General features: G+C 40.9%; 1 protein-coding gene across 2 annotated transcripts in view; it reads left to right on the plus strand.

Annotated features, from left to right (window-relative positions):
* The first annotated feature begins 18 nt into the window (after nt 1-18).
* Nucleotides 19-27,366, plus strand: part of srebf2 (sterol regulatory element binding transcription factor 2) — a 29,413-nt gene continuing 2,065 nt past the window's right edge. Inside the window, exons 1-19 of one of the 2 annotated variants that reach the window (XM_033013476.1) lie at nt 19-314; nt 5,530-5,765; nt 5,862-6,207; nt 7,322-7,509; nt 8,311-8,457; nt 10,304-10,528; nt 10,789-10,903; nt 11,192-11,373; nt 12,121-12,307; nt 13,826-14,010; nt 15,073-15,334; nt 16,149-16,315; nt 17,136-17,292; nt 18,687-18,780; nt 19,938-20,047; nt 21,430-21,562; nt 23,087-23,255; nt 24,560-24,745; nt 25,710-25,821. In XM_033013476.1, the coding sequence (XP_032869367.1) occupies nt 230-314; nt 5,530-5,765; nt 5,862-6,207; nt 7,322-7,509; nt 8,311-8,457; nt 10,304-10,528; nt 10,789-10,903; nt 11,192-11,373; nt 12,121-12,307; nt 13,826-14,010; nt 15,073-15,334; nt 16,149-16,315; nt 17,136-17,292; nt 18,687-18,780; nt 19,938-20,047; nt 21,430-21,562; nt 23,087-23,255; nt 24,560-24,745; nt 25,710-25,821 (3,286 nt within the window). In that variant the 5' untranslated portion in view covers nt 19-229. Of the gene's footprint in view, nt 315-5,529; nt 6,208-7,321; nt 7,510-8,310; nt 8,458-10,303; nt 10,529-10,788; nt 10,904-11,191; nt 11,374-12,120; nt 12,308-13,825; nt 14,011-15,072; nt 15,335-16,148; nt 16,316-17,135; nt 17,293-18,686; nt 18,781-19,937; nt 20,048-21,429; nt 21,563-23,086; nt 23,256-24,559; nt 24,746-25,709; nt 25,822-27,366 lie in introns of both variants that reach the window. The other variant, XM_033013475.1, reaches the window with a different exon arrangement.

The following is a 27,366-nucleotide window of genomic DNA, read 5'->3' on the forward strand; positions in this document are numbered from 1 at the left end:
GGGCGGGGCCTGGGGAGGGAGGGAGGGAGGGAGGGAGGCGCGACCCGCCGGCAAGATGGCGCCGCTGTCACCGAGGAAGCACCACCGCCACCGAGAATAGCAACAACAATGCTGCCCGAAAGTGGCGGATACGCCAAAGTTTCTTATCAATAAGGGAGTTGGGGATAGTCACGCTCCCATTATTACTATCCCCCAGAAGTAGTATTTTCATCATCGCACTGTTAAAGCAATGGAGAACGAAGACATGTCGCTTGAAAATATGGACCCCTCACTGACTGAGTTCAGTGAGGGACTCAATTTTGGGGATATAGATGGTGAGTCGATATTTTGCTCAGCTTACCCGATCTCTCAGGATGCGATACACCTGGATATTGGATGTCACCCATAGAAAATATATTGTTTTGAATATATGTGTGGGGAAAGTGGGTATAAGGTATGTTTAGTTATTTACTTTCCTTAGCGTTAGGGGTTAATTAATAAGAGGTAACAAGTTCAGTGTGGCATTTGAATATATCACGACTTTGTAACTTATGTAAAATAGTGAACCTCATTTTGTTGATCAGTGCTTCTTGTCTTCAATCATACTCATTATGCCCATGCTGGCTAATAAAATCCGATTGAGGCTTGTTCCATTTTCCAGTTCCTGCTTGGCATCATTGTACAGCAGATCGAGCTCATCTAGGTTCTTTTTAAATGTGTCGAAACCTGCTGCCTCCAAAAGACTTTCAGGCAGTGAGTCATTTTCCCTGAAGATTCTGTTAATGTTAAATCTATGCCAACTGATTATTCACCTTCCTGCTTAGGTTAACTCGCCTATACCTATTACCTTATCTGTGTATAATTGAATAAAAACGCAAATAGACGTGGAAGTAGGGCAATCGGCTGTCAGCTTGCTCCGACGTTCCATAAGACCATGGCTGGTGTTTTCATTCAGCACCGTTTTCCTGTGCTAACTGCTTAACTATTGATTTCCATAACAATATAACTTTTGGATTCCAAATCCAAGACCTTTATGGAATTGTGTCTTATATATACAAAGCTAGTGAGCCCCCATATCCATTGGATGATGTAATTTCTTCTGTCCTGAATGATTGACTTCCAGCCATGGTAAACAATCTTTTGAAATGGAGACCAATTTACCATTTATTCCTAATTGTTTCCCGTATCTGCATGTGCCCGTGTTATACAAGAATGCCGAGGTCTTCCTGAACACGTTTCTTTAAGTCTCTCACCTTTATAAAGAAAATCTCTGCCTTTCTTGTTTATTCCACCACCTTGCATTCTCCTCCATCTGCTGATTACCTTTCATTTAGCCTGTCCATACTTTTGAATATCACTCATGATGGAAAAGATCTTGATCGGAAATAAATTGTGAAATATCTAATGACAAATTTATTAAATAATCCTGAATAAGTCTGAAGAAAGGTAATCGTGACCCAAAATGTCACCTATCATAGTTCTCCAGAGATGCTGCCTGACCTACTGAGTTACTCCAGCACATTGTGAACTTTTAAATTAAATAATGCCGTCTGATTGCGCCATACAAGATCTACATTAGCTATTTCCCTAGTTATTCCATCAACATATTGATCTAGAAAATCACCTTGTAAATGTGACAAGTATTTGTCCTTCACCTTATGACCGCTAATTTAATTTGGAAAAATAGAAAATATGTGCAGGAATAGGCATTCGGCTCTTCGAGCCAGCACCGCCATTCAATATGATTGTGGCTGATCATCCAAAATCAGTACCCTGTTCCTGCTTTTTCCCCATATCCCTTGATTCCGTTAGCCCTAAGAGCTAAATCTAACTCTCTCTTGAAAACATCCAGTGAATTGGCCTCCACTGCCTTCTATGGCAGAGAATTCCACAGATTCACAACTCTCTGGGTGAAAAAGTTTTTCATCATCTCAATCCTAAATGGCCTGAGGAAAAACTGCTTGATCCCAATGATGACTATTATCCACCCGTGAAATGCATATCTAACTTCCTTTTCATGTCATATTCTACAAATAATGCACCCAGAATCATTGACATAAGTGAACACATGTTGAGGTTTAGCAAGTTTTGAATCTTGAATTTATAAGCACCTGTGTTTCTTCAAGAATAACACAGAATGTTCCATGTTGTCAGCCTTTACTCATTGTTAGTATTCAGGTATGAATCGGGGAATTGAGGTTTCATAAATTTATAAGACATAAGATCACAATTAGGTCATTCAGCTCTTCGAGTACTCTGTTATTCGATCATGGCTGATCTATTTTTCCCTCTCAACGAAATGCCTTTACCCCGTAACCTTTGATGCCTTTGCTAATCAAGAACCTATCAATCTCCGCTTTAAAAATATCCAACGACTTGGCCTCCCCAGCTATCTGTGGCAATGAATTCCACACATTCACCGCCATCTGGATATTGAAATGCAATTCCACAAGCTTCAGTATATAATTTAGGAGATACTGCAGTCAAGGGTAAGTCCTGCAGTGCTAAAGATGCCATCTTTTGAATGGAATGTTTTAATGGAGAATGGAGGTCATATCTCTTTACTCAAATTGAGACATTGTTCCAATGAAAACAGGAATGTTCTCTGATATATCCACATTGATATTTAGTATTCAGACATCTTTATTAAAAAAGCAGATTATATCTATTTTATTTTGTTGCTATTTCTAAATTGGTTATTACATTTCGTTAGTTTGAAATAGTTGCTGCATTTATAAGGTAATTAATTTGCTATAAAGTACTTTCAGATGTTCTGTAATAAAGAATGCTATCAAAGGTAATTTTAATTTTTTCAAAAAAAAGAAAATCACTGCTTCAATGCAATAAGGACCTTTTCAAATTTATCTGCAACTTTTGAAACAATCATAAATGTTCGAGATTTTTTTTAAACAATCTCATAAATTTGGAGTATATTTATCTCTAAGCTGCTGTATACAAGCTTCAGCTAATATTAAACAATTCAATTTGGACACAATAAAACATCTTGCATTCATAAATACCTTTTAAATTTGGAAAGTATTTTGAGTGTAAAATTAAGACAGAACCAAAGAATGTTGTGATTGCTGATGAGAAGTTTGATCAAAATGTAAATTAAAAAATTGATCTTTAAAAAGTATAGAGATAAAGATTGGCACAGCTACTAACTTTCAGTGAAATGACAGTGAAACTGACAGTGAAATTGCGGGAGGTAGTGGGAGAAGAGGGGGCTGGGAGGGTTGTTAGAAGATCACAGAGGAATGGATCAAAATGGAATGGCTGTGAAAGATTTGACTATGAGAACCAGGATGCAGAAGAGGTTTACCAGAATGGTGCCTGGATTAGTCCAAAGAGAGGTTGGACAAACTTGGATTGTTTTATCTGGAATATCAGAGGTAGAGGGGAGATCTGATAGTCAGAGGTAGAGGGGAGATCTGATCTAAAAATAATTTAAAAAAAAATAGAGAGGCATAGGCAGTCAGAACCTTATATCCAGGGAGGAAATGTTAAAAACTGGATAGCTAAGTTTAAAGGACATGTGCCCATTCCTTCTATCCAGCGATGCTGTCTGTCCTGATGAGTTACTCCAGCATTTTGTGTCTATCTTCAGAATACAGATGTTTATTCATAGTCAATTGATTATATAATTAATAGTGGGGGCTGCGTGAGTGCTCTTGTGAAGGAATCTAATGTACACAATTAAATCTCGAACGATGAAACCTTTCTTGTTAATATTACAAGAGCCTCTCATCACATTGAGCAAAAGGAAGCACATTGCAGTACATGGAAATGCTATCGGTATCATTCCAAGGTTAATGATTGCAGTATTCTGCAAACTGGAAAAGTCCTGAATGACTCTTGTTTTAATGTGCTATAATGGATTCTTGTTTTACAATTGAAATTCTCATCAGCACATGAACCGAACACTTTGAAGTCGTCTTTATTAATATAAAACTCATTTAATTATATTCTGATAATTAGGCTGTGGGCCAAGCATCAAAAAGGCATCTAGAAATCAAATTTCGTGACCCATGTCTCAGAACTACATGAAATTTTGCACAAATTTAAATAAAATATAATTGAGAAGGAAGTCGTAACTCGTCAGTGCCAAAAGTTGCACATTAATTAATTGAACTAATTAGAAAATGAGATCGAAAAAGTAAGCGCCATCTAGTGTCCAATACCAATATTACACCATGGGGAGCCTATTTCCGTGTTGCAGTCTATTTAAACCATATATTATTATACCATATACCATGACTTGTGAATATGACTGTAATCATATATAATTACATTATATGAATATAATTGTGAGTGTGTATTTTGAATGAGACTGCCGCAGAGTTCCGGCTCCTGAACCAGCCTAATTAATGAGTGAGGGCAGTTCCTGTGGGTTCCCCCATTTACTGAACCCCACTGACTGCCAGTGTGCAGAGTAGGGGTCACAGCCATAGTGGGACTGGGGCAATGCCAGGCTGCGGGAAGGCTAAGGCATCTTCCACTGACAGAAAAAACCCTAACCCTAACCCTAACTTGCCCCCCTTCCAGCGCTGCCCACGGCTGGAGCTGGAGCCGCTTTGGGACCAGCTGCGGGCTCCGTACGTGTGGCCCCACAGCGCGTCCACCTCGGCCAGCATGCCCTTCTCGATCATCGTGGTGATGATGGTGGGGAGCAGCACTGCCCTGCATGCCGCCCGGGCAGCCTTCAACACCACCATAGCGCCGGCTCCATCAGACCGCCTGCTCGCTCGCTGCAACACCTGCCGTCTGACAGCCCGACCGACCCCTCGCAGCACCCACCGGCTATCCGACCACTTGCAGCACCCACCAGCGGCCAGGCCACTCTCACTAACCACCGGCGGCCCGACCACTCTCACCACCCACCGGCGGCCCGACAGCCTGACCTATCCTCCACAGCATCTATCGGCCTACTGACAAGCCAGATCGACCGACGGACCGACTGACCCTAACCCTAACCCTAACCCTACATTTGTTATTTATCATTTTTATTTAACAGTTCACATCATAACTTTATAAAGATAAATCAATTGAAAAACAAAATGATCAGCAAGGTTAGCATTACCTCTATTCCTTGGAAACCTTGTTATTGTTTTGATGTAATGAGTAGGCAGCCATGATCCCAGGGTTCTTGCTGCCTAGCGACCATATTGGTCAATTTGCTGCCTAGCGAGGGATTGGTCAATTTGCGTCCGACCTTGATGTCAAACATGCATTGATTGGACAATTACTACTCGGGAAAATTGGAAGTTTTTGTCATATTTTTTAAAAATGTGCAGGTTTTGGTCTTGAGGAGTTTCAGGTATGATTTATATAATATTTTACACAATATGTTAAAAATTCAGGTAGTTCCATGAGTTGGGTCACGAACTTGAACGAAAAAGCTCCACGGCCCACAGCCTAAATATACGGTTACTGATCTTGGTTTCAAGCATTAACATGTTGTATTTAGTGCTATGTTGTGAGGAAATAAGTGGCTCACATGAAAGTGTATCTTTGTTCCACAATAATAATAATTTCATTATCTTTTTATAGAAATGCTGCAGTTTGTCAATGGCCAAGTTGGTGATTTTCCTGACCTGTTTGAACAATTCAGCAGTGGTCTGACAGGATGCGACAAGCTTGACCAGCCTCCAGTTGCTCTACCACAGCAAGGAGGGCAGCAACAAGCGCCGCTTCAACAGCAGCAACTGGTACAGCAACAAGCGCCACTCCAACAGCAGCAACTGGTACAGCAACAGCCGCAGCAACAGCTACTGGTGCAGCAACAGGCCCAGCAACAGCAACTGGTGCAGCAACTAGTGCAGCAACAGTCACAGCAACTAGTGCAGCAACAGTCGCAGCAACTAGTGCAGCAACAGTCGCAGCAACTAGTGCAGCAACAGTCGCAGCAACTAGTGCAGCAACAGCCGCAGCAACAGCAACTAGTGCAGCAACAGGTACAACAACTAGTGCAGCAACAGGTACAACAACAGCAACTAGTACAACAGCAGCAACTGGTGCAGCAACAAGTTCAAACCTCCATGCCACCAACACTCCCACAGACTCCTTCACCTGTAACCCAAAGGATCACCCCTGTTCTTCACCCTCGCCCACCGCACACACAACCACAACAAACGTTCATGATAACATCAAATTTTACCTCAGCACCAACACAGACTCGGATTATTCAACAGCCTGTGCTCGCTTACCAGAATCAAGGAGGATTTTCAGGTATGTGTTTACATAGATAGCTTTTTAGAATCTTGTGGTTGAGTGGATAAAGTGGCCTTTGAATTCACATTAATTGTCAGTGTACGAAATGACACCCTGATTTCAACACAGTACACTTGAGGTTTAAGCTTCATACATTGTGGCCAAGAGTTTTGTGTTCTTATCAAAAGGACAGCACAGTTGTGCATCTAGCAGAGCCATTGTCTCACAGTGCAGACACCTGGGTTCAATCCTCACCTCGGGTGCTGTCCAGGAGAAGTTTACACATAATCCCTACGGCATGTGGATTTCTTCTGGATGCTCCTGTTTCTTTCCACATCCTAAAAATGTGCTGGACAGTGGGTTAATTGGCCGCTGATTTTTCACGATGTATAGATGGGTGATAGAATCTGAGGAGAGTTGGCATGAATGAACAGAGAATAATATAAAAACTTGATAAACGAGGAATCACCTGAATCCTTTATTATATTCAATAATTGTGAATAATGTTCTTGTAATTCAATTGAAAAATGATGTGTTATGAGGAAGAAGAAAAAAAAACTACTGCTATTTCTGAAAATATACTTTCTTAACTTGGGATAACTTTCCTGATTTGCAATGATATCCCACTAGATTTAAGCCACAATACTTTGCTTTGTGTCTATTAACTTGTATTCCAATCATTGTGATTTGTGAGTCTGTCTTCGTGGAACATTCGCCTCTTTCCCACTCAGGCTCTTAATTGTGGCCCTTCCCTGCAATCAAATGAATTTCCTCATCATCTACCTATTCGTCAAATGTATATATGTAGAGTTGTGCATCGGGTGGTACCTGATTTAATTGAGGATTAATGCCCCTGTCCCACTTAGGAAACCTGAACGGAAACCTCTGGCGACTTTGCGCCCCACCCAAGGTTTCCGGAGGTTGCAGGTGGTTGCCGGAGGTTGCAGGTAGTGGAAGCAGGTAGGGAGACTGACAAAAACCTCCGGGAACCGCACGGAAACCTTGGGTGGAGAACAAACTCTCCAAAGGTTTCCGATCAGGTTTCCTAAGTGGGATAGGGGCATTAGGAATGTTACGATTGTTTCTGTCATTAACTTGGCTTTGCTTACTTTAATCTTGGATATTTTTATAGTTCTTCAGTCCCAGCTACAGAACCTGGTCACTTCCTCACAGGTGCAGCCAATCACCTTTCAGCAGCAAGTGCAGGGCCTGTCAACCCACAGGATGCTTACATCAGCCACCACAGGCACCATTCAGACGCTAACCCCCGCCACCACCACCACTGTCCGAACACACGCACCACAGATGCAGCAGGTTCCTGTAAGTATGCTTTTTCCAAAGGTCCAAGTCACCCATTTACTTGTTAGATGGCTATTAAGTAGGAATATCCACTCTAAAAGGATGACATTAACTGACTATTAAGCAAAATACAAAGTGCTGGAGGAACTCAGCTGGTCAGGCATCATCTGTGGAGGGAATGGACAGGTGACATTTTGGGTCAGAAGTTGAACCCTCCTTCAGACTGATTATAGTAGTGGGGAGAATACTAGAAAGGAGGGGGGGGTTGGCAAAGTCTGGCAAGTGATAGGTGGATATCTCATTTATTCTTGTAAAGATTTCTTCCTGTTAAATATTTTAATTTCCTTTGACTAATGCCAAACTATCAGTTTCATCAAAAGTAGAAGGACCTAGCTCTTGGCATTTGTCCCCTGTGAGTTAACAAAGGCAGCTGTTTTGAGGAAGGTTTTCGACCCGAAAAGTTAACTGTTTGTGTTCTCACAGATGTGGCCTGACCTGCTCAGTATTTCCAGCATTTTATATTTTTATTTTTTATTTTCAGCACCTTCAGTTTTACTTTTAGATTTTTCAAGGAACTTGAATTTTTGGGTTGCTAACCACAAAGATAAATTTTAATATTAAATATATGCTCTTCAGAAGAATCATAATCTGCACTTGGCACACCAAAGCCAAATGCATTTTTGTAAAATGGAGTGGATGAGCTGATCACTTTTTAATTATTTCTGCTTCTGTTAACGTATTTCTATCAACCATTTCCAAGACTGTTAATACTACCAGCTTTTAGCGTTTTGAATTGTATGAGTGCATTTTATTCTATTCCAGGTTCTAATGCAGCCTCAAATCATAAAGACAGACTCCTTAGTCCTGACGCCTCTGAAAACGGATCGCAGTCCGGTTATTGCAGCTATGCAGAATCCAACCATTACCACTCTGACTGCTCCCATGCAAACCACAGCTTTGCAAGTCCCGGTAGGTATTTTTATTGAATGCATGTCATCTTTGACACATATAGGACCTGAAATTAATAATATATGTTGTCCATGGATGCAAATTCTTGGCCAATGATTTACTTGACACTTGTGCTCAGCAGCGGTTTTAATAGTTTAAAAGGCAGCACATGTCCAAGATGTGGATGTCTTAGGATTCTGTTCCAACTCAGTGAGTTAAATGCTTTCAGCTTGGTTAGCAGTTACAGGAGATTGACAGTACTGGTTGTCATTCATCATTTGGAAGCTGGGAATTGTTGGCAAAAGCAACATTTATTCTCTGCCCTTAATAACCTTTGATAAACAGTGATGATCCATCTTCTTGAAAGACGACAGTCCTGGTAAAAGTACCCGAACAATGCTGATAGTTAAATATATATTATAAAGCACATGCTCTGCTGCCATAAGAAATGCTCACAGGCAGTTTCAATGTGGGCTGGTTACAGTGGCAAGGTTCTCCATGCTGCCCTGTATGAATGAGGATTCATTGGATTGATTCCTGGGATGATGATCGATTGGGAAGAATTGTCCAGAGTTCTGCTTCAATACTTCAGCTAACCTCCGGCCAGTTCACCTCTGCAAGATGAAACTGTTCAAACCTTCGTCATATCTACTCCAGAATCAAGGTTACTCCAACCTCAGTAATTTGCTTACAATATGCAGCCGATGCTAGTACATTTGCACACTGGTGACCAAACCATCCTTGATTCCTTCACTGGACAAAATGAAACATCTGGAACATAAAGATCCCTCGCCGAGCTGCCCCACTGCACAACATTGCCATTTTCCATCACCTCACCCAACCAACTGTTGTGATTCACGATGAGCTCATAGTTTATGTAGAACTCTTCGTATCTCAGGAGCCATCTCATTGAGGGCAGATATCAATAATGAAATCCTTTCTGCGTTGTGAGCATGACAATCGGCCCATTAATGATCAAGACCTCAAACCCAGCAACTGTGATGTTTACGAAGCAGCCACAATGCCCTTGGCAAGCTCCATCTGCAACCTCTTCCACTACATCACCTTTTGTCAGATTCTGCAGATCCTGCATTAGATTCAATAACAGCCTCAAACGCAGAGCACGTTCGTGGAAGTAAGTCATCCTCAACTTCAAAAGTCTGCCTTTGATGTTTAAAGTATTATTTATGAGAAAACTAAACTAACAGTGGAGGAATTCCTCCACTGTTAATCAGAGAGCGTGAAGATTTGACAACAACTCTGAAGAAGGATCCCACATGCCTTTGATAGACCTTTGAGAAGATGGTGTTCAAATATTTCTGTTCCCTTTTCATTTTAGATAATAAGAAATCACAGGTTTGAAAGGTGTTGAAGAAAACTTGGTGTGTTGCTCTAGAGTATCTTGACATTTTGTGGATGGTGCCCTCTGTCAGTGGTGGAGGAGATGTTATTTTAACTCTCTTTCAATTTCTCAATCTGTTTGTTACACAGAGCTCACTTTAATCATCAAGTGATTAATTCATCTGAGTGACCTGTTCAGCTCGAAGTTCAATCCTTGTTAGTTGGAATACAATGCATAATGTATGACTCCTATTTTTTGAAAATCTGAATCATTCGATCAAAAAATCCTCTTGATTCAGATTTTCCCAAAAGTATATTGTTCAACATTTCAACAGCAAAGTTGAGTCAGAGATCATATTTCTCCTTGCTGCTCTTGTATCTTGGAGCAAGTTACTTGGTTTGTCTTAAGGGGACCTCGAGTGGATCCAGAAAGTATGTCAGGGAAGGGTTTATTGGAAGACATGAAAGTTAAATACTTATTAACTTTTTGTATTGAGAATTAATGTCATGTTTATTTTTATCTCAGACATTGGTCAGCAGTAATGGAACTATTTTGACCACCATGCCAATGATGGTTGGGGTAGAGAAGGTTCCGATCAAGCATATCAATGGAAATGGAAAACTCTCAATGGAAGGGCCGAAGGAGGGTGAAAAAAGAACAACGCACAACATAATTGAGAAGCGTTATAGGTCTTCCATCAATGATAAAATTATAGAACTCAAGGATCTTGTGATGGGGACAGACGCTAAGGTCAGTCAGTTGCATAACTCATTTTTCTTTATGGGTTATTCCATTTTGATGTGTTAAAAGCCCTGTCCCACAGTACGAGTTCATTCCAAGAGCTCGCCCAAGAAGAGGCTGTACACAATTTCTTCCAAGACTACAACCTTTTTACCATTTAATTAGGTTGAGAATTGTGTATGATATTATACGTTATGGTGATGGCACAATTTTTCAAATAAATAACCACTACACTTAAATGCCAAAAGCTAATGTGACATATTTTGCAGATGAACAAATCTGGAGTTCTAAGAAAAGCCATTGATTACATTAAATACCTTCAACAAACCAACCACAAGCTACGACAGGAGAACATGGCACTAAAAATGGCCAACCAGAAAAACAGTAAGTAGTGCCAGGTTTATATCAAAGGGGAGGTTCCTACTTATGTAACTCTTACAATGGCAAGCATAGAAATATGCACTTTTTCAATTCTAGTCATCTATACGTTAAGTTTAAAATAAATTGCTTTATTATGCATACTTGTACTGAATGTTAATACTTTAGAGAAATCTAGTTTAGATGAGATGCTTCCAACTGTGTTCACGAGTGAATTATAACATGATATCTCATTTAAGTTGTTGTAAATTTACAGCTACATATTTAAATGTATTCCTTTTTCCAATATTGCAGAGGGTCTGAAGGGATCTGAGATTTCCAGCCTGTTGGACATTGATATGGACCTGAAGAACGATGACTTCAAATCGCATTTATTGATCATGTCACCGCCAACTTCAGATTCTGGCTCCGCTGGAACGTTCTCACCTTGCTCCATTGATTCTGAACCTGGAAGCCCTCTCCTTGACGAAGCGATGGTAGCAGCCTTTTCAATAATATTGTTTGTAAAAAGCTGGGAACTCCTAAGGAATATTTTTGTTTAAACATTTTTTTATATCTTGTGTTCCTGCACCTTGCTCTTAGTTTTGAGCAAAACACAATGTGCTCGAGTAACTCAGCAGGTCAGGCTGCATCTGTGGATGCAACATTTGCATGCCCTTCTTCAAACTGATGATGGGGTAAGGAGAAAGCTGGAAAAAAGGTGGGGGCGAGACAAGGCCTGGCAGTGGATGGGTAGATACAAGTGAGAGGGGTTAGATTGGCTGATGTTAATGACAAAGGCTGGAGATACAAAGAGGGCGTAAGGGTGTCAGATAAAAAGAGAAGATAAGTGAATTACATAATGCTCTTAGTTTTGCTGGTCTTCCATTCCTTAATTAAATAACTCAAAAAATTAAATCTCAAATATCTGAAAATATCTGAAGAATGGTTTTGGCCCGAAACGTTGCCTTTTTCCTTCGCTCCATAGATGCTGCTGCACCCGCTGAGTTTCTCCAGCTTTTTTGTGTACCTCTAAAAATATCTATTGTGTTAATTATTGGCTTAAATATGGAATGTTCTTCCTCTAAAAGGTTATATATGGTAGATGGTAGAATATCAATATCCTTTTGATAGGAAGAAGCATCAAAGTGTGTGTAGCAAAGGTGGATAGATGCATAAGAGTATAACAGGCACACAGGGCTGAATGACCGACCAGGTAATTACAAAGAAACCTTTCTCTACAGGTAAAGGACGAGCCATTGTCACCCCCCACCTTCGGAATGCTGGACAGCTCTCGGATTCTCCTGTGCACCCTCACCTTTTTTTGTCTTTCCTTCAACCCACTTGCTTCAATTTTTCAACGTCGAATGCATTCATCAGCATCTGAAGATTCTGGGCACCCTGGTAGAAGTATGCTGGGAATCGAGTCTGGTAAGCATTGTTTCATAAATAATCCTGTGGTGAAATACTTTTTTTTTAAATTTGAGATTTTTTACATTTACCGAACATAATTTCCTTTAGTTAAACATATCATCCCTAATGTGTAAGAAGGAACTGCAGATGCTGAAAAATCGAAGGTAGACAAAAGTGCTGGAGAAACAGCATCTATGGAGCGAAGGAAATAGGCAAAGTTTCGGCCGAAACGTTGCCTATTTCCTTCGCTCCATAGATGCTGCCGCACCCACTGAGTTTCTCCAGCACTTTTGCCTACCTTCTATCATTCCTAATGACTCATTTCTGCCCTGTTTCTGCATTCCTTCAACTCTCTATTTCCTTTGTTCATCTTTTGTCATCTGTTCTTGAATTTCCACCCATCTGCCAATCAACCCCCTCCCCCCCGCCGCCTATATCTATCTCACTTGTCAGGCTTTGTCGTATTCCACCTCTCTTTTCCAACTTTCTCCCCTCTACTACATCCCACCCCCCTTTTCCAGCTTTCTCCTCCACACCCCATTTACAATCAATCTGATAAACATCACCTATCCTGTCCCTCCATGGATGCTGCTTGACCCGCTGAGTAATCGAGCACTTTGTGCTTTATTTAGAATATTTAAGTTTAGTCCATTCTCTCAGCTCAACAATTTTCATAGCTTTTTTGGTCTTCTGAAAAATTCTCCTGACAATTTTGGCATTTCTCATTTGAGCCCTACATCTAAATCGTTGATGAATCCACTGAACAGGTGTGACCTCAAAGTACAGCCATTGTTTGCATCCCACCGTTAAAAATACTCAATACCTTTTTTCCCCACGTAACAATTTTCCTCTTCTAAAACCAATTTTTCCCCTACTGCTAACTCTTTTATCTTTAGAGCGTGTTATCTTCTGTAATCTCACCATAAGTGGTAATTTGTCACAGACTTAATCACAGCATTTTCACAATGTATTGCAGCTGGTACCTCAGGTAATTCTTAGAAGGATGTGTGCACAATTTCCTTTGAAGTTTTGCTATCTCTCGCATCCACTTAATTTGTGGCAATTTTTTTTTCTTGTATCTTAGTAAAATATTATGCGCCTCTTGATTCTTCTTTAAATAATTCACCTATAAATTTATCTTAATCTCTTATTTACCCGCTCAGGGTTCAGTTTTTCATTACAGGTACAGGAAAAAACCAACAATTAGAAGTCTGGTCGCTCTTCCCTGCACTGCCATTCATTAAGATCAGAGATGATCTGTTACCACAGCACTACTTTCCTATCCCCCTAATCCCTTAAAAGATATAAATCCAGCATACACATTTCTACTCTCCATATCGCTGAATAGATGCAGATAAAATTATACTTGGCAATGCTAAAGTCAAAAAACAAACGAGAGTATTCTAATCTAATCATTTGTTAATATTGATTACATTTTAAGTCTCGACTAATGGATGTAACATATGTCCTGAAGCAATTGGGCAGTGTCGGTTTTTGTTTATAATATATATATATATATATTTTTTTCTATTTTAGAAGGCTCCAAAGGCTGGTTTGATTGGATGCTACCCACCCTAATCCTCTGGCTGGTGAACGGTATCATTGTGCTGGGTGTATTTATTAAGCTATTCATTTACGGTGAACCCATCACCCGTCTGCATTCTCAGTCCTCTGTTACATTCTGGAGATATCGCAAGCAAGCCGACCTGGATCTGGCCAGGGTAAGAATTACATTTGGAAAAGTGAGATGTGGGTTGTGGGGGAGGGAATGCTGGAAATCTGAAATAAAATCTGTTGGAAGATTAGGTTGGGAAGTTGAAATACTCTGCGACTACAAACCTATTAGTCTTGTTATAAGTAGCAAGCAAGCAACCTGCTTCTTGACCTATGAAGTTTGAGTTGTACTGATCACACGCAGTGTGGCCACATAGTTTTTAACAGACTCGTATGTTCTTCTCTTGACACTTTGCAGTGTAGGTTTCTAAACCTGTAAGAACTAATCAAGATTATGATCTTGTGGTTGTGAATCTAACGTGGAGTGATTTTTGAGATTCTTAACTCTGTTCCCAGTCAGCATTGACAGCTTGACATTAGCCCCTGTTTGGAAATTTCACGCAAAGTTCATTGGAAGGCAGGCGTTAGAAATGAAGTGAAAAAAACTCTGGTTTTGGTCCAAAAGTAGTGTTTTACAGATGGGGGACGTGTTTGGCTAGAATGACTGGAACTTTAATCTGCTGTTCTCTGTATTAAATTGATTTGAGATCTTGTTTATGGAATTTTTGGCACCAGACTATTGTACACTAAAGGAATCTGTAGCTCAGATGGACCCATGATAAAGATCTTTATAATATTTATAATATTACATTTAGTGCCATGGGACCTGGTATATGATTTTTAAAAATTTGTTGATAGACAAAAATGCTGGAGAAACTCAGCGGGTGAGGCAGCATCTATGGAGCGAAGGAAATAGGCAATGTTTCGGGTCGAAACCCTTCTTCAGACCCTCGTCTTAAAATTTGTTGCATGGATATTAATGGATACAACAAAATAATAAATGTCCCTTGAGATCGGGAATATGCTGCTGATGATCCTATGCATATTATGTAGACACAGATGCTGGAATCATGAGCAAAGTGCTGGAGGAACTCGGCGAGCCAGTCAGCATCTGTGGGGGGGAATGGACAGACGATTTGTCAGATCGCAGCCTTTCTTCATACTCAAGAAGGGTCCTGACCCTAAACTATGTACATATAATTAAATCAGGGATGAATTTTCCATTGCAGGGTGCCTTTATTGCAGCTGCAGGAAACTTGCAAACTTGTTTGTTGGTGCTGGGACGTGCACTGCCAGCCACCCGGTTTGACCTGGCCTGTAGCCTCTCCTGGAATATCATTCGGCACAGCATTCAGAAGCTGGTGTTTATGCGTTGGCTGCTGAAGTGGACGAGAGGGTTTCGGCAAGATGCGCAGCTTCAAGAAGAAGCCAAAATGAGTGCACGAGATGCTGCACTGGTGCATCATAAACTGCATCAACTGCAGTTGACAGGTATTGTAACATGATGAGCGTGGTAACATTTCGCAGTTCATTTGACCTGATTGCATAAAGGGAAAGCTGGGGTTGAAATGTTACGGCTGCAAGTAGATTCGGTGACCTTATTGCAGTTTATGGCACCTTTGCAGTGTGCAAAATGTTCACCACTCTAATTACAGAAGGAATAGACCACATGGCTGAATCATGGGAAGTTATGTTGTCCTCCTTGAAGAGACTGTTTCCAAATTCTTCTTTGTGTTTGCATTTTCTTCTCCCAGTGACTATTGTGATGGGGATAGCACCGTATAAAATATATCTTATGATATAGAGCTCCATATGAGGCCTAAAATTCTGAGGGCTTGACATGATTTTATCGAGTCTCGTTATTGCTTCCCAGCTTCTTTTTTCCATACCCTGGATTTGTTTTTTCTAAACCGCATCCTGACAGCACCCTCACCCAGAGATTTCTACCCCAGGTTTCTTCAAATAGTCTACAGCCTGACACTCCTTCCATTCAGAAATCAAAACTGCTATTTGCTTTCTTCATATACACTTTATATTTAAAATATTTAAATTGACTGATTTCTACTGTAGCCGATTAGTCTTTTTTGTTACAACGTTATTACTTATTTCGGCTGGATACTGCGATCCAGTATTATAGAAATTATTCAAGTTATGAAAGGCTTGGACAGAGAACGTAGCAACAGACTTCAAATGTCCTGAAAAATTATTTTGACCATCCTTTGCCTGGAAACCATATCATCTGAAGTGCAAAATAGGAAACATTTAGTTGATGCCAATTCTTTATCTGCATTTCTTTTCATTTTAGATAAAGTGGTGCAAGGCCGTGGAAGTGCCATAAATCTAGCTCTGTCTGCAGTTAATCTAGCCGAGTGTGCAGAGGAGAAAATCCCCCAAAGCCTCATGGCAGAAATCTATATAACTGCTGCCATTTGTCTAAAAAACAAATTTAGTGGCAGACTCTCCTTCATGTTGGTAAGTAGATACTTTGTGCTGTGCTTGGTTGTTAGGAATAAGTTAGTAAGATATAGTTTTAATGAATGGTTTTGTATCCAATTTCTGGGAGAATATACTGTTCATTCAGTGTCTAATGTATGAGACACTGATTGGACCCTTCCTCAGACTCACAGATAGGCAGGTAGAGATGATTGTTTATAGGCAACTTCCTATGCCGGTATGGAACCTTGAATGATGAAAGATGGTTCAAGTGTGTACATAGACATAGACATTGACATAGAAAATAAGTGCAGGAGGAGGCCATTCGGCTCTTCGAGCCAACACCGTCATTCATTGTGATCATGGCTGATCGTCCCCTATCAATAACCCGTGCCTGCCTTCTCCCCATATCCCTTGACTCCACTAGCCCCTATCTAACTCTCTCTTAAATCCATCCAGTAACTTGGCCTCCACTGCCCTCTGTGGCAGGGAATTCCATAAATTCACAACTCTCTGGGTGAAAAAGTTTTTTTCTCACCTCAGTCTTAAATGACCTCCCCTTTATTCTAAGACTGTGGCCCCTGGTTCTGGACACGCCCAACATTGGGAACATTTTTTCTGCATCCAGCTTGACCAGTCCTTTTATAATTTTATATGTTTCTATAAGATCCCCCCTACAACATTGAAATCCTAATTCTCCAATCAATGCCAGGAATGTGCCAACAGAGGAACAGTATGAAGTTATCCGTACCTCTCAATTGCAAATGTTTAATGACTGATTTTGTTACTGGGCCAAAACTCAGTGTTCAAGTTGATATGCTTGTGGTTTGTGTATTACTTATGTTTTTCATGCTCACAGGGTTATTTCCTGCATCGAGCCCAGCGGGTTTGCCAATCTCCGTGTGGCACCTGTCAATGGCTTTTCCATCCTCTGGGACGCCGTTTCTTTGTGGATTGTAATTGGACGCTTAAGTCAGTTCCTAAGGGAAGTCTCTTCAGCTCTCCAAGGAACCCGGGTAAGGAGTCATGTCCAAGATCCACAAGTACACAGTCCTCAACAATTCTTCTGAATTATAAAGAAATGCATATTTTTTAATTTTCCAGATGGCTCAGAGTTTCAGTAATTAAACTTTTTTTTTTGTTCACATCGTTCAGGTGCTAAAATCTAACAATAAAAAAATACAAGAAAATAGTAGATATGTGAACACATGCTTGGATTAATGATACTTGAAAATGCAAAGAAGAAAGAAAATAGGGTGGTGAAGGGGAGTTTATATTGTCTGGCTCATTGGAAGAGTCACAATGTTCTCTACTTAGAATCCAATCATTACTGTGTCTGGTCAACACTGGAGCAATACAATTTGACCAAAAGAGAGCAAATTAACAAGTTAGGTCAAGTATATTTCGAGGAAACACAAAGAATCTTAGCGAAACGCAAAGGGCTAGAGTAACTCAGCAGGTTAGGCAGCATCTGTGGAAGGAATAGATAGAGGATGTTTCCAGTTGGGACCCTTCTTCAAACTCTGATTCTTCAGAATATTTCATGATGGCGCACAGCTTCAGTTCTCCTCTTGTATATTAAGTAAAAATCATCAGCAGGCGGGACTTGTGTAGATGGGGCATCTGGGTCAGCATGGGCAAGTTGGGCCGAAGGACCTGTTTCCATGCTGTAAGATGTTGAGGTCAGGCAGCATCTGTGGAGTGAGATATAGTTAATGTTGTGAGGAAGCCTCATTAACCCGAAACATTAGTTTTGTTTCACTCTTGACAGATGATGTCTGACTTACTGAAGATTTATTCACTCTCCACAGACGCTGTCTGACTTGCCGAAGATTTATTTCTAGCATTTTATTTTATATTTCCACCAAGTGAAGTTTATTTGGCTCTTTTGGATTCAGGATTTTTTGACAGAGATTCTGAACAATTACTTGCTATTCTTTGGTAAATTACACATGGATGGCAGCATATTCTGCAAGTAAAGAGAGCTATATTATATAGTTGCACAGTGAGAAACTCACTAAAAAGCTTTTTTTAATATCACATAATTTACAGCACAAAACATTTTAAGGCACTTTGCCAGAATGGTATTAATCAAAATTTCACATAAGATATCAAGGCTGACAACTGATGGTTTGATCAAAGAGATAGGCATAAAGCATAATTTTAAAAGAGGAAAAAAGATTGAAGACCTGCATTGAAAGAATCATCTCTGGAAACCATGTACCTGTATTTGAATCTCCCATTGATGCAGGAAGTGAACCTAATACAAGATTTTTGATATCTTACTTTTTGTGTTACTCAGTAGACTGTCCGTTGTACCAGTGTATTTTATACAATACATCATTTGCATCCAATCTTGAGGCTGAACTGGAGATGCTAATCATTGTGATTTATACTTTGCCTTTCGCAGTTGATCCAGTAGCCCAAGTGAACCAGGCCTTTTGTGAAAATTTGCTTGAGAAAGCTGTATACTCGCTGGTCAAACCAGAGGTTGAGGATGCTGGGTATGTACACTGGTCTAATGGAAGTGGTGGGGACGGGGGGTTATATGGGGTAGAACGAATAGCTGAAGAAAAGTAAATTTAACATTAACTGTGAAGCTTGGAGAAAATAATTTCTTCATTTCCTGGACCCTCTCCTTTACAGAAAGATAATTGGTAAATTGAATAATTCTTTATTGTCTGTTTCTACGCGAGGTAAAGGATTTTAATATAAATGGAATGAGGGATAATTAGTTTTTGTGGGAAAGTTGCATTTTCCAGCCTCTCCATGGTAAATAATTGGAATCAAACACCCCTTTAGTTCGGAAAATGACACATATTTTAAAGAAAAGATCTTTGTGTGTCCTGACTTGACCCTGACATCAGAAAAATTGGTCCTTGGTTCTGCAGGACAAACGTTCCAGTCTAGCTCTTGGGAGGAACAGAATATTTGATTAAATTGCTGCAGTTTGTTGTCTTCAAAATAGAATCAAGCCGGATTATATTACCTCCTACTCCTCACAATTTTGTTATCCTACATTTTGGGAATTGACTCTCCGATTAGATTTATTTGTTTTTGTTTTGGAAGAGATTTAGATTTGATTGTTTTAGCAGTGCTTTGTCCTGCCCCAGTAATATCATTTTTGGCGAAAGAAGGCAAATCTTAACCAAAATCAGTCCGAGAATGCTGTACCATTATAGATTATATTATTCACAAAGATTACATGAAAATCCAAAATTCCATTTTGGAATCCTAAACCTTTGCAAGTATTGAAACAAAGGGATAAATGGGGATTTAGAAAATTCTCCATCAGACTTCAGAAATGCAGCGCAGAAACAGGCCCTTCGCCCCACCGAGTCCATGCTGACCAGCGATTTCCCGTACGCAAACACTATCCTACACCCTAGGGGCAATTTTAAAATTTTGCCAAAGCCAATTAACCTACAAACCTGTATGTCTTTGGAGTGTGGGAGGAAACCGGAGCACCTGGAGAAAACCCATGTGGTCACAGAATGGAGAATATATTCATTGTCATATGATAAGTACAAGCATACAATTTCAGGAACCTAGAATAATATGATTTACTATATAATCTGCTGAGTTGGAGATGATTTTCAGTGGAAGATCTATGTTTCATTGCCAATCTCCAAACTAAACTAAAATGTATTGTCTATTGCAGAGAATTCTCCAATGCTTTTGAGTACTTGCAGTTACTTAAAACTTGTGCTGACACCGCTGGAAATTGTACACAGGCATTTTCCATTGATTCCAGTCTGAGGAGAACTGCAGGTGAGAGTTTTTAGCTTTGGAATGATTTGATTTTGGGTCAATAATTTAAAAATGAGCAGAATAATCAATTAAAGGCAGTGATGTGGGTAAATGCCATGTTCCCCATCATATGGCTGTCCCCAGGGGCGACAGATGGCACAATGGGCTATGTGTTCGGCTGGCGACCGGAAGGTAGCCGGTTCGAATCCCGCTTGGAGTGCATACTGTCGTTGTGTCCTTGGGCAAGACACTTCACCCACCTTTGCCTGTGTGTGAATGTGTGTGAGTGATTGGTGGTGGTCGGAGGGGCCGTAGGCGCAGATTAGCAGCCACGCTTCCGTCAGTCTGCCCCAGGGCAGCTGTGGCTACAGAAGTAGCTTACCACCACCGAGTGTGACTGAGGAGTGTATGAATAATGCGATGTAAAGCGCCTTGAGTATTCTAGATAGGCGCTATATAAATCCCATCCATTATTATTATTATTATATGACCATAAGACATAGGGGCAGAATTAGGCCATTCAGCCCATCAAGTCCATTCCACCATTCAATCATGGCTGATCTATATTTCCCTCTAACCCCCCTTTTTCCTGCCTTCTTCCCTTAATCCTGAAGCCCCACTAATCAAGAACCAAATGGAATCAATCTCCGATTTTAAAAAAAACCCAATGACTTGTCCTTCACCACAATCTGCGGCAATTAATTCCACAGATTCACCACCTTCTGGCTGAAGAAATTCCTCCTCATCTTCATTCTAAAGGTGTGCCCTTTAATTCTGAGACTGTGCCATTTGATCCTAGTCTCTCCTACTCGTGGAAACATCCTCTCCACATCCACTCTATCTAGATTCAGATGGATACCCATTATTCAGTGGATTTCAGTGAGATCCCCATCATCCTCTTCCTGCTCTGAAGGAGCATTCTTGATGACTCTGCAAACAAGTCTATGCAGAAATTACTTTTTGGTTTATTTTTGAAGGGTGCGGACCTAATGTGGTCAAATGAGAGTAGTATAGATGGGCAAAATGGTCAGCATGGACTTGGTGGACCGAAAGGCACACAAGTGTGCTGTATGTCACTGATTTCAACTTCTGACATCCCCTCCAATTGAAATGGTTTTTTTATACAATATTTGCCATTCCCTTGAGCTATCCCGAGTCCCCATGATCTCACATCTCAACCAATGTTCGATGGATTGCTAGCAAAGAACTACTAGTTCTGAAACTACTTTCAATAATTTCATCAGATAGTCTTCAAACTTTTTTATGCCTTTGAATGGTAAAATGCCTTGCTTCAAACCTAAGCTACATCTTTTGTATTTATACAAGCAACGCAACTATTTTGCATGGGGAAACAAAAGTAACTGCTTGTGTTAGTAAAATAATATTTCTAATCACTTTATCAGGTCCCGATCCTGTCAGTAAATGGTGGGCATCCGTTGTCGTGTTTGTTGTACACTGGCTTCAGGGTGACGATACAACAGCAAAGGAATTGTTCACTGAAGTAGAACGGATACCCAAATCTCTGCAGATGGCTGAGTACGTCAGTGTTTCATTTTTCTCATATTAAGTGAAGGTTGATACCTTTAGCAGTAGGCAGTGAATTTAGACGTGAAATAATCCCCTTGCATGTACAGAGTTTTGTTATATAAATTTGTTTCTTCTTCTTTCTTCCTTTCTTCTTCTTCCTTTCTTCTTCCTGCTCCCCCACTCTGCATCAGTCTGAAGAAGGGTTTCGGCCCGAAACGTTGCCTATTTCCTTCGCTCCATAGATGCTGCCCCTCACCCGCTGAGTTTCTCCAGCACTTTTGTCTACCTTTGTTTTTTAAATGCTCTGCTTTAAAGGAAAGTCTTTTCCTCAAATAAAGTTTTTTCCTTTGGGCGACACAGTTGTGTAGCTGGTAGAGCTGCTGTCTCACAGCACCAGAGACCCAGGTTTGATCCTGACCTCGGATGCTGTCTGTATGGAATTTGTTCATTTTCCCTATGACCATGTGGATTTTCTCTGGGTGCTCCGCTTTCCTCCCACGTCGAAAAAAAAGTGCGAGTTTCTAGGTTAATTGGTCTTTGTAAATTCCCCATGGCGTGTAGTGAGTGGATGAGAAATGGAGATAACATAGAACTAGTGTAAACAGGTGAATGATGTTCAGAGTGGGCTCAATAGTCCGAAGGGTCTGTTGAACACTACTAACTCCAACTACACTACAAACTGCCATGTTGCACTAGGGTTTTGTTTTGTTTTGCACTACATTGGATGTTTTACTTATTTAACATGTTTTTGTTTGTTTATTATGTTATCTATTGAGTACTGGGTTTACAAACCTGTTGTGCTGCTGCAAGTAAGAATTTTCCATTTTAGTACATATATTAATTCAACACAAGATAGACACAAAAAGCTGGAGTAACTCAGCGGGACAGGCAGCATCTCTGGAGAGAAGGAATGGGTGACGTTTCGAGTCAAGACCCTTCAGACTCTTTAATAAAAAAAATAAAAAAAGACCAGCTCTGCTAGGCGGAATAGTGTTAGTAGAGGGAAATTGGATGGTTCTGCGGTCGAGAAAGAAACGGAGGAGATTAAGGCCTTCCTGATGGGGGGGATGGAGGGTGGAGTTAAACACACTTGATATGGAGATGCAAGGAATGGAGGGACAGATTATGTGCAGGAGGTACGAATTGGTCAGGCAGCGGGACAGGCAGCATCTCTGGAGAGAAGGAATGGGTGACGTTTCAGGTCGAGACCCTACTTCCTGGGGTGGGAGATTGCAACCTTCACGTGGTTCGACGAATGCAATCAACCTGGCGTGCACAAACAGAAAATCAAACAGAACAAGTTGTCTTACAACTTTATGCTGTGGACGCCGTACGCCAGAAGAAGAAGAAGAAGACCTTACTTAAGTGAAGCTGTTCACTCACCATGTAAAACCAGGGGGCGCGAGAATTATAATTGCAAACAATCTAATCGTCATTTATTCTTCAACAACGGTGTTAATCTAACTCTGCCAGAAAATATTGATTTTCTTGTCTTCATTGCATAATTTATTTTTTCTTGTCTCCCAAATATAGGAGCTCACTGCCAAAGGCTATTCTTCACATCTGCAAAGCGATGCAGACAACCCTCTTGGGGAAACGAGATGCTCACCAGACAACGTTCCTGCGCTGTGAGAGGGCCAGTGGATATCTATGCAACAGTTTGTCCGTCTCTAGCCCACACCAGGATACGAAGCTTCACCAGGTACGGAGCTGTTCGTTGGCGTCATCTCATTGTTTCATATGGTTTCCGCGCCTTAGCAATAGCAATGAGGTTCCTGCATCTCAGCAAACACTTGCATTGTCCAAACTGCAGCTTTAAAACCTACAAATCAGCCATATTGCAGTAGAAATCGTGCTGCTTTTGTAGTTAAAGCCAGGGCAGTGGTGTGCTCAGGTCTTTCAAACATGAGATGGTGGCCTCTGGGGTGCATTGTAGTTGCATTGCATGTGCCTGCGATGTTGTGCAATGTGTCTGTAGTGCAATACAGAGGTGTGCCCTGGGCATCGGCAAGTGAACACGATTCACCATAATCCAGGTCTCACAATTCATTCATGGCTGGTGATGTCCTTTCACCATGAGGCCAATGTGCAAGATTTTTAACTGCACATCTGACCTTTCTTGAGCAATATCCAGCCTTGTCAAAGGAAGCTGTCCATTTTACCCAACTGTTATAAGCTTGTAGCTGCACGTATAACCTCCCATCAAATACATCTATGCTATTTATTTACATGGTATAAAGGATAGTGAGTCCTGCAATCCCACCACTGATAAGAAAAATATCTTCCTGATTTCTCCAGTTGTCGTATTGATATCATCAAATAGATTATAGATCCTGATGGTTCAGCGTGTGGCTCACTCGTTAGGCTGGAATGTGAGTCGATGGTCAGGGATGCGCCTGAGCGAGGGTGTGGAGTTTAGCTGAGGCTGGGCTCCAGCTGTGGGCCTGGTGTGCAGTTGGAGGGAGGGTTGGGGTCCCAAACACCAGAGGTCAGGAGCAAGGCTGGAGCCGAGGTTCAGACTGCTTTTATATTTCCTGCTCCCTTTTATACTCTTTTACACTGGAAAATTTACAACAGTGCATAACATGTTTAAAAAAAAGCAATAGAAAAGTTTGCTGGGGTTTTGGAGTAACAACCAAGGTCTGGTAAATCTGTCAGTCCAGCTCTACCAAAGTCCCAAGAGCAGTGGACTATCGGAGCATTTGGATGATCAGCCATGATCATATTGAATGGCGGTGCAGGCTCGAAGGGCTGAATGGCCTACTCTTGCACCTATTTTCTATGTTTCTATGTCTATGTTTCTATGAGTAACCTTGCAGATGCAATAATGTGTTCTCATTATTTTTAATGTATATCCCTTAATTTTTTTAAGATGGATTGATGCAAAATTGGAGAAAGGATGGTGATGTGAAATATATTTTATCGTAAAATGGGGGGAAAAGCTTGGATTATCATTGCTTACTTGTCTGGCAATGACATTTTGTTTTTTTTTGTTGTTCTTGGCAGGCAGTGCAATTGTTGATCTGCGACATTTTGCTCTCAATTCGTACAACCTTGTGGCAGAAACAAGCGAATTCCAGCCAAGCCGTGGGAGAGGCCTACCAAGCATCAAGTCTGGAACTGAAAGGATTCCAACAAGACTTGAGCAGTCTCAGGAAGCTTGGACAGACTTTTAAACCAGCACATCGTAAGGTAAGCAAACAGAACATGTTCAGGGCCTCGACAGTTATTACAAATTGGGGCAAAAGATCATAATTATATTGCCCGTAATTTTTCTATCAATTATGCAATACCCTGCTATCAACTGATTTGTGCAATATTTCGTGTAATAATTGTGGTGAGAGTCCATTCATGAATAATGGAACCTTGGCCGGGACCTGTTCCAGTTCTGTATTTGGGTGGTAATGTCACAAAATAGGCATCGACTTCTCAGCTGGTAAAGACACAATGTTATTTGTCTGAGGGTGTAGAGTATAATTATGGGAGAATACCTTTCAATCCAAGACCAGCTGCAGCTGCTTTAATATTTTCCCTTCAGGGATTTCTACTTTAAAAGACATGAAACAGTTCAGCTGTGATACTACTGCACAAAATGTTTTAAAAGTTACGTTTTGGTTGGGGGGGAAAAGCGCTATTTTTAGTGGTAGGACCATCAGTGTTGCTGGTGTTTGAATTGATTCACTTGGACAGTTATTGAAATGAGAATCCGCAAGTGGTTGAGGCCACAGGGTTGGGTCGTAGAGGGTTTTAGAAGGGAGGATGTATTCAGGGGGATGGGTGAATGAAATGTGATGGGGCGGCACGGTGGCACAATGGTAGAATTGCTGCCTTACAGCCCCAGAGACCCGGGTTTGATCCTGTCTACGGGCGCTGTCTGTACGCTGTTTGTACATTCTCCCCGTGACCGAGTGGGTTTTCTCCGGGTGCTCCTTTTTCCTCCCACACTCCAAAGACGTCCAGGTTTGTAGGTTAATTGGCTTTGGTATAAACTGAGAATTGTCCCTAGTGTGAAGGATGGTGCTAGTGTACAGCGATCGCCGGTCGGCACAGACTCTGTGGGCCGAAGGGCCTGTTTCTGCGTTGTGTCTTTAAACTAAACTAAAGTGAGTGTAATATTCTCTCTTTAAATGGTTTACATGCTGGAAATTTCTTCCAGATGTTTTTGCATGAAACGACAGTGAGGTTGATGGCGGGTGCAAGTCCAACAAGAACACACCAGCTTCTGGAGCACAGCCTGAGGAGACGCATTTCACACCCCGTCCAACAAGGTAAATACATTTCACACCTGTCTTCCAGCCGCCATTGCTGGAGGCTCATATGTAACATCCATTACCTTGTCCTAGCAACAGAGACCATTGCAAGCAAAAACATCCACTTGCTTTTAAACTGCTTAAAATATGTTACTGTTTGCATTTACTTGTGTTCCTGGCCTATTGTGCTTGTGCCACCTCTTGATCTATCCTGTTCTTTCTCTTCAGCTCTGGCATTTTTTCCCCACAGTACTGAGTATTATCCATTTTCCATGTTATTGTTTAATCTGTACCCACTCTCCCCCCCCCCCCCCCCCCCCCCCAGTCAATCCTTTTAGCAACTAATTTATATTTTAGTTTCTTAATTACTGATCTCTGCTAAGAAAAGGAGGTTTACTCTATCTAGGGCTTTAATAATTGTACATATTCCTTTCCTCTCCTTTGTTCCCTCAAGTGACCTGTGCCTTGATAGGATTTACTCATGCTGATAATTCTCCACCCTGATAGTCCTCGCATATCTTCTCTGCACATACTGCTTTTGCGATCATACTCTTACTCTATTTTGACAGCCAAAACTCTCCTCAGTTCTCCAGCTGTGGCCATATGATCTTTTGCATAACCCTCCCTGCTCTGTATTCTGTACTTCAGCCTATAAAGGCAGGTATCCCATATTCCTCCTTAATCACCTTATATACCTGTCTTGGGAGATTTGTGAAGATGCACTACAAGATCTTGCTGTTCCTCTTAATTCCTCGACCTCTACATTGCATCTTACATTTCTTCGCATTCTTTGCCAAATCCAAGCACACTAAGTTCACGCTTTTCCAGGCTGAATTCCACTTAACACTTTATGCCCACCTACCCAGTCCACTGATTTCTTCTCGCACTGTAACTCACTTCCTCATTATCATCTTGGGTATAATCACCAATTTTCTTAATTATAATTCAAAGCAAATCATCCACATATATCTCAAAGATCACAAAAGTCCTCCCGCTGATCTTTGTGGAATCCCATTGCGTACCACTACAGTCACTAAATCTTCCATTGACCATTATCTATTGCTCTGTTGCTGAGCCCACTTTTACACCAAATTGCCACTTTCCCATGGATCCCATGGAACATTTTTTGTTCCAAACCTTTTTATTTGACTGTCAAACACCATGCTCTGCTATCCGATGGTTTGGCAATCCCAAAGGTTCTCCATTTGCTTGCTAGGTGTAAAATCCCCGATCCCTTTTAACCTACCAAGACCCACTTCCAATGCTCCCTCTAAAATGCATCAGCTTTAGTTTCCCACATTCCTTTTAAAATCACCATTCTCTGGGTAGCATTTTTTTTTAATGAATGTGAAATCCAATATTCTGGAAAATCTACCAGCCTGGCTTAAGTCTTGAGCTAATGGATTATTGGAATTTTATTGTAAAATACACAAAGTTGTTTACCTCATGATAGTTCTTGTAACTGGCACAAAACAATTCAATTCAATTTGGTCAGTCCTGAGATTGCCTTCAGCAAGTCAATGTTGATTTCCCTTCTTTAACAACTCGTGTCTAAATATCCAC

Source organism: Amblyraja radiata, chromosome 38, assembly GCF_010909765.2.
Source record: "Amblyraja radiata isolate CabotCenter1 chromosome 38, sAmbRad1.1.pri, whole genome shotgun sequence".
NCBI lineage: Eukaryota > Metazoa > Chordata > Chondrichthyes > Rajiformes > Rajidae > Amblyraja > Amblyraja radiata.